At 34.6% G+C, this 8,272-nt stretch overlaps 1 protein-coding gene across 1 annotated transcript; it reads left to right on the forward strand.

The window, feature by feature from the left end:
* Positions 1–3,897: 3,897 nt before the first annotated feature.
* On the forward strand, positions 3,898–8,149 carry mh (DNA-dependent metalloprotease SPRTN). Its single transcript, XM_018547279.1, has 5 exons — positions 3,898–4,130; positions 4,236–4,387; positions 5,208–5,316; positions 5,681–5,800; positions 6,714–8,149. Exons 1-5 carry the CDS (start codon positions 4,008–4,010, stop codon positions 8,139–8,141), a joined length of 1,932 nt encoding a protein of 643 aa, XP_018402781.1. The 5' UTR covers positions 3,898–4,007; the 3' UTR covers positions 8,142–8,149.
* Positions 8,150–8,272: the final 123 nt, after the last annotated feature.

Genomic DNA, 8,272 nt, shown 5'->3' on the forward strand with positions numbered 1-8,272 from the left:
TCATTTTACTATTATTTAATTTATTTTTTAATTTTTTTTAAACACAATTTTGTAATTATAAAACTGTAAAATATGCAGCAAACACTGAAATATTTGTATGTCCTATGTATTACATAGAAGATAGAAGTGTAAAATAATTACTGAATCATAACGGCCGAATGTCTAAGAGCTTTCAAGTCTTATTGATAAGCGCTGTAAATAGCATGTATCCAATCGAACCGTGTTCAATCGTATGCAAAGTAACGACAAAAGTAACTGGAAATTTCGTTACCGTTACCCAAAAAATGTAACTCGTTACCGTTACAGTTACCAAAAAAAGAAAGTAACGCAGTTACCAGTAAAGTTACCAAAAAAGTAACTTGTAACTGTAACTTCGTTACAAGTAACGAGTTACTTCCATTCCCTGTCAAAAATGCACCCAAGAGTTATCTGAGTGTCATTTCTGAACGCACCCCTGTATATTTATGAAATATATATGTCGTGATTGTGAGGGTGCCAGCACATGCGGCGTAACTTCCCTGTCGGCACCGTACGTGGCAAACACGTCACTGTGACGTGCTCTCGTCGCATGCTACTAGAGTACCTATAAGTATATCGTTCGTTTTGTCTCTCGAGAGCATCAGAGTCGCTCCGAACGAACCTAGCATACTTGGATGCGGTCTATTTAATGTTGTAGATACCTCAAAACATACTTTGATTGATCAATTCGTAAAATTTTTTCTTCTGATTGATCAACGAAGCATTTGCAGTATTAAATGGATCACATCCGAGTACGCTGGGTTTATTCAGAGCGACTCCGAGCAGCTCCCGAGAGACAAAACGAACAATACTATTATAGGTACCTAGAGAGTACCTATTAGAGTACCTATTATAGGTACTATAATGCTACGGGTGCGTTCCGATATGCACTGCCAATACTGGCAGCACTGCGAATGCCGTTCCGATATACATTGCAGTAAAATTTGAGGGTATTGTTATACATCACGAAGTAAGAGAGAAGGAGATCGAACTCTGTGAAACGTAAATGGTCCTAGTCCGTGACCCTTAATTGGGAGGGAGTCCGCTGAAAGGAATGAATTCTTATGGTTGGGCGCCATTTGCAACTAACCTTACCCGAACAGTCCGGCCTGATCCATTGCTTGCATTAGACGGAGAGGTCACGAAGTAAGAGATCGTGGGTGAGGTTAGAGTTCCAAAAAATTAAAAAAGGTGAAATATTGAATATTTAATATTAAAATGAATATTACATTATTATATTATATTATTGAATATTTAATCGTTTAATTTATAATATTTATATGCTTTAATTCTGCTAATTTCGTGCACAGTAGCTTTTAGTACGTATTAATCTAGCGTAGTGCAAGTGATCGAATTCACTATTAATTCTTATAAATCTTTACCTTTTTTAATTTTTTGGAACTTTTAGTCTTAACCTCTCCGTATAATATAAGCACGCTCTTACTTCGTGAATGCAAGCCAGGCCGGACTGTTCGAGTAAGGTTAATTGCAAATAGCGCTCAACCATAAGAATCCATTCCTTTCAGCGGATTCCCTCCCAATTAGGGGTCACGAATCAGGACCACTTTTTCAGCTTGCGTTCTATTAAGTTCGGTCTCCTTCTCTCTTACTTCGTGTTATACATATATGACGTTATAGATTTTGTCGTCATTTCCTGCTTGCATTACTGCAGCTCACGAGGTGAGGCATTCGCAGTAGAAACATGGCGGTGTCCTTACAACGTGCATGTGGCATTAGACATTTCTCATACAAAGCCATTACCAATAACGATTCAATTTCTTCTTCGCTGTTTGAACATTCACTATCTGAATCTGGCTGTTTTCCGTAAAGCGCATATGCGCGCATTCCCCTATAGTATACGTGACGCTCACTATGTAAAATACGTGCATATGCGCTTTGCGGAACGCAGCCTCTATTAAATGCTTCGCTAATTCCGACAATATAACAAGTTTTGCAGCCATCGTCCGATATCAGCACTCTACCAGCACTGGCAGTACTGCAAATGCCGTTCCGTTATAGCAGCTACAATTAAGCATAAAAGTAAGGGACTACACAGAATAAAAGGAACAGGGAACAGAGAACAGAGAATAAGAATTTCAACCTATCAGAAATCATGTACTGTGGAATAAACAGTGTGTATTCCATAGTACATGATTTCTGATAGGTTGAAATTCTTATTCTCTGTTCCCTGTTCTTTTATTCTGCGTAGCCCTTAGCTTCTTTCAGACTTAAGGAGTCTACAGACCAGAGCGGCGCAGCGGTGAAGCGGGGAGCGATAGCCAATGAGAGCCATGCTTTTACGCAAAAGCATGGCTCTCATTGGCTATCGCTCGCCGCTTCACCGCTGCGCCGCTCTGGTTTGTAGGCTCCTTTAAGGGTCGACAGGAGTGACCCACTCCACTCCTGTGGAGATAAATTTTTTATTCCCAAATTACGGCTAAAATACTGGATGGATCGCGTTTTAATTGTGATATTCGTAATTAGGAAAGGCACCTGAAGGCTCGTACAGAGCTATTTTTTTTGTAAAAAAGGCATAATAAAAATTTGTTCTGTTATCTCACTCGATGTGCAGTTGAGAGGTGTATACATGATCTTATTTTAATAAAAATTTTCAAGAATCAATTTGCAAATCTGACTCTGTACGAGCCTTCCCAGCAATATAACAATGAAATCCCAACAGGTTTCATAAGAAAATATTGTTTTTTTTGAGAAGAAAAATGAGCATAACTAACCCAGATCTGCACTGATTTGCACTCATAAATCTATACATTTATGCTGAAATTATGGCTAAAATATAACATGAATCGTGTTTTGATTGTGATATTCGTAATCAGAAAAGGCTCCTGAAGGCTCGTACAGACCTATTTTTTTGTAAAAAAAAAAAAAAGGCTAACAAAAATATTACGGGAGTGGAGTGGGTCACTCCTGTCGACCCTTAAGGTACCTTTTTACTAGCTGCTGAAACTGGCCGTTCCAGCGACAAAAAAGGTCACGTGATAAAAATTGACGAATAGCAAGCGTCATATTCTCTTGCTATTCGTCAATTTTTATCATGTGACCTTTTTCGTCGCTGGAACGGTCAGTTTCAGCAGCTCGTGAAAAGGCACCTTTAAATGGATATAGATTGGTCGCGTTCAGCAGACTCAACAGTTTTACAACTTAGAGGCCTAGAAAACAGAGATGCGACATTGCGTCGGGTTAGGTAACCACCGCCATTATAATTCAATATAAGTGCTCTTGACCAATAAGCTGATGACAGTTGATGCGAAAGGTAGAAAGATTAGATTAGGTTAGGTTAAGTCCGATATTAAATATTCACACAAATAAGAATACTTACACCATAATAATAGTTTTTATTGCACTTCGACACTGTATTGTCTAAATTTTTCTCTCTATATATATATATATGTATGTACATACGTTATAAAACTATATCTATTAAGCTATATCCACACAAATTTGCATAGCCGCATAAACGAATGCATAAGGAAATTGATTGGTTCATTTTCTTATGTATTTGCTTATGGACCAATCAAATTCTTTATGTATATGGTTTATGCATTATGCTCCCCGCTTTAGATGCAATAGGGAATTAAAATGGCTCTCTGATCACGTGATTTAGACAGCCAATCAAGCCATACCCTTCAATGACGCATCTCTGTTTTCTAGGTCTCTATTACAACTGTTTTATGATTCTTTGCTGAGATAGGACTATTCCTTTAGATCTAAAATTATAATCCAATCAGCGAGACGAATCATAAAACGGTTGCAAAACTGTTGAGTCTGCTGAACGCAGCCATTGCATCATACCACATCATACGACTCCGTCGAATGTTCTATGGATACGAAAAAATATTTTTGTCTTTATTTTCACTTGATGCGAGGTACTTCGGAGAAGGATAAATAACGTTACATTTCGCAGTCTTTCATATTTTCAAGAAACTACTGGATTTTCCTTGTTGACACGAGAACAAAGTTTGTAAGAGACGATGTCGTTTCGAGAAATGTTTTCACTTATACATGGACGAGACCAGGTACGAAGACAGTACGAAGAGAGGCACGAAAGGTTGAATCGTTTAAGCGTGACAGGAAATGCAGTTAACTTGAATAAGGTATTTGTTTTCTTCTAATGAGAACTTGATTATTCTATCAAAAATAAATTTACTTTGGATTCAATATCTTTATTGCATTGTAAAAGAAAAATTGTTTATTTTTAGAAAAGTACTTATATACGATCGTTGGTCGATCAAGCATTGGAATTGATTGATCCCACTCCTAATATTCACACAATGTTTGTACAATTTAATGCTAGTTTCTTTTGGAATACTTTATCTCATGTCGAAGTAAAATGGAGCAATAGAATGACAAGGTAAATGTTTCTCATAACCTAAGGCATTTTTTTAAGAAAGGTAACAGTGTAACAGCGGTCACATTCAACGGACTCAACTGTTGTGGTGCGGATCCGTGAGCGCTCATAGATCTACTCCGCAACAGTTGAGTCTACTGAATGTGACCAATGAATCATTACAATTTTGTTGTTTACTAATATTAAACAAGAATGATATAATCCGCTGCACTTAAAATTTATAAAATTATTTTATTCTTGTTATATTAAATATTAATCAAAACACTTTATGAATTTACTCACTTTTGTAATTTTTACTTTGTTTCAAGATATATATTTGACTTCAAAAATTGATAATTGTTTTCATATCAGTTTTGTTTTCTATTCTTACATTATGGTTGTACTAATTTAAAAAGTGAACTAAAGCGTTTTCTGTTCCTAAAATGGCGTCAGCAATGCTATTTTCCAGTGCAACAGAACTCTGTGCAGAAGTTTACCGAATTGGCTGTACTAGTGGTCTATTTTCTTTTCCTGTATTAGACTACGTTAGAACTCTTTTACTTTCGACAAACATCAGACATATTTCACTTTGAATAATTAAATTAAAAGTATACACTAGTTTAGCTGCAGAAAACAGATTTTGTACAAATAGTGCAAAAATTAACGAATAATAAAATAAAAAAATATGTAAATGATGGTAAGCTTACATACAAAAATATTTTGTACATCATTTCAAAATATTTCTGTATATAAGTAAATTTACTATTATTTATCTGGATTGCACTAAGTTCAGTTCAATTCTAGTAGCAGACAACACACAAGACTAATTTGCAATTGTTTATAGTTGTGCTGGAGTTTGTCGCTTTAACTCGCATAATAAGGAGTGTACAATATCACTCAGTGCACCACTTCTTAAACTCAGGCCAAGGAAGGATCTGGTCGAAACCTTATTGGTAAGTTTCTTGATATTAGTAGGAAGAGAGGAAGAATAGATTAATCTCTCTTACAAAACGAGTTATAGGAGGAGTAAGATATGCCGATTGTTAGTTCGCAAACTGAGCGCTGAGTTACCTGATATTTCACTTGCTGATTATGTTTTGATTTAGAATCACCCTACACTTCTTGATAAATAAATATAAAAATATAATTTTTTTGTGTAACAGAGGCTATTGTGTAAAAATATTGTATTATGTTTTGATTTAGAATCACCCTACACTTCTTGATAAATAAATATAAAAATATAATTTTTTTTGTGTAACAGAGGCTATTGTGTAAAAATATTGTATACTGATAATATCTTTGTGTGTTAAATTGCAGCATGAGATGATTCATGCATATTTATTCATAACAAATAATGATAAGGACCGGGATGGTCATGGACCAAATTTTTGCAAACACATGCACAGGATAAATAAAGAAGCGGGAACCAATATAACAGTGAGCTATAACATTTTTATCTTAATATTTACACTATCAAACAGTGATGTGTGACTACTCCAAAAATCTACATTATCACAGATACATTGTCCTTAAAACTATTCATTAGACTGCTCAGTTTAATGGAACCTATACTACAACCATACAAAAAATTGTCTAATCTTGACAATCATTAAATTTAACAATATGATGAACAAGATTTGACTTGAATTTGGACATTACCACCTGAATATTTCTTATCTTATATTTACATTAAGTATAGTTGTATGTGCTACCATCATATACGCAATTTTATATTTAATCGTTAATTTTATATTATTATATTTTGTACTGAGGAAGACTTTAATCATAGGTCAAAACGTATACGTTTTTTTTATTTCTAATAAATTGTAAGAAAAGTGCACTCCAAGAACTTGTGTCGGCTCAAATTAGCATCTTGTTTTATTTTTGTGATTTATTCAACTGAGCCTTTTGATTATCTTATATTCTTTAAATATTTTCATGTTTTGAAAAAAAAAAATGTATATTTTGTCATGAATTAATACGTTAAAAATGGCGAATAAGAGTCAAATTACAATTTAAAATCTAAATCTGATAATTTATTCTAATATTCTATATTGCGAAGAATATCACATAATTTTTTGGCGTTTCGTCCCGGCTTCCACTACTGGACTCATCAGTAAGGTATTGTTCGGCGCGCAATTTGGGGGGACTACATATGTTATACGCCATTTTTAACGTATTAATTATTGTTATATAAAAGAGTCCTTTAATTCTTCAATTATTTGTTTTTGTCATGAAGTCTTTATATTTCTAGTTTCATGAAGTTTTATGAAATCTATATTTTATCATAAATCTTTAAATTTGTTAATTCTAAATAACAAGATTTTTTAAATTTGTTAATTGAATATAGATTTATCACAACTTTCATGATGAAGTAAAGCTGTACAAACAGCATTGGTGGAAATGTAACGGACCTTGTCAGCACAAACCTCCATTTTTTGGGACGGTTCGACGAAGCATGAATCGTCCACCCGGTCCATCAGACTTCTGGTGGCATGGACATCAACAAAGTTGTAATGGTCAATTTACGAAGATCAAAGAACCAGAGAATTTCAAATCACGTTCAAACCAAAGTGATAAGTTAAAGAATAAAAGAATAACTGATTGGTTACCAACGGACGTGGCTAAAATGTTTCGAAGGGACAATGTTAAGCCTAGTACTAGTAAAGACAATGGTGGAACAAGTTTATCTCATACTGTGAATGAGAAAGATACTCAAGATTTGTCACTGGGAATGAAGAAACTTGGCAGCAATAGTAATAATGTACATGGGTTGATACTCGAACTACCCAGTTCGAGTGAAAACGCAAAGAAGGATGATGCAAAGAATGTTTCCAAGAATCTCCAGTTTTCTTGTTCTGGTGTTGTGGGAGGCAGTAGCAGTGGTCAGAGTAATCTTTTAACCAAATTCAAACTAAATAATGATAATAGTCCTCGAGGTGAATCAGGTAGAAGAGATTCAACTTCGACATTGGTCGCGGGACAAGCAACTGCTAATGATCCGGTTTTAAATCTAAGTCATCCAAGAAATAATTCCATATCTTGTCCTATCTGTAACATACCTATGACTTTAGAAAATATATATAGACATATAGACTCATGCCTAATAAACGATACTACATCACTGATTGATGAGATTAATAATAATATCAATAATAATAACAACAATGAAGAGTTAATATTGCCTATTCGAACGTTTTCTACACCAGTGATAGAACAAAATGTTGATACGAACACCGTTCCTAATAAGCGCTTAAGATCGGATAATTCGAACGAAACAGTCGAATGCGTCATTTGTCCCGTTTGTAATAAAAGATTACTGGCCACAGATATTAACCAGCATCTTGATGAATGTCTATTAGAAGCAGATACAGCTCGTAAAGCTGCCATTCCTTCCACCTCTCGTGCGTCATTTGATGATAGCTTAATTACTATAAACAGTTCTTCTAATTCTAGTTTGGATAATTCTGTATTGATGGAGAATCCACAACCAAGTACTAGCACCTGTAATAACGATGTAGTTGATTTTGAACGAAAATGTTTAGTTTGTAACGCACACATTGCACCTGAAATGTCATTAAATGAACATCTCGAAGAATGCATTGGAAGCGTTTTTAATGATGAGATAATAATAGATGATAAGGAGGACGATAACGATGATGCGCTTGCTGTAGAAAATAATTCCACGGAAAATAAATATCCCTGTCCAGTATGTATGCTGGTAATATCGGAAAATCTTATGAACCAGCATTTAGATATGTGCCTTAAAAACGAATAAGTGATCTTGTGAACAAAAAGAGTAACAATGAACTATTTTACGGATAACGAAATAGTTTTTTTTTTTTTAATTGAAATGATCGGAATAAATATCTTTTCATATATTATATTATACAAATAATTTACTTCTTT

The sequence above is a fragment of the Cyphomyrmex costatus genome, unplaced genomic scaffold, assembly GCF_001594065.2.
Source record: "Cyphomyrmex costatus isolate MS0001 unplaced genomic scaffold, Ccosl1.0 scaffold611, whole genome shotgun sequence".
Classification (NCBI taxonomy): domain Eukaryota; kingdom Metazoa; phylum Arthropoda; class Insecta; order Hymenoptera; family Formicidae; genus Cyphomyrmex; species Cyphomyrmex costatus.

Coding starts and splice junctions, on each gene's coding strand:
- mh (XM_018547279.1), top strand. CDS start 4,008: ATGTCGTTTCGAGAAATGTTTTCACTTATACATGGACGAGACCAGGTA. Junction 4,388..5,207: donor TGGAGCAATAGAATGACAAG/GTAAATGTTTCT, acceptor AATTGTTTATAG/TTGTGCTGGAGTTTGTCGCT. Junction 5,317..5,680: donor ATCTGGTCGAAACCTTATTG/GTAAGTTTCTTG, acceptor GTTAAATTGCAG/CATGAGATGATTCATGCATA.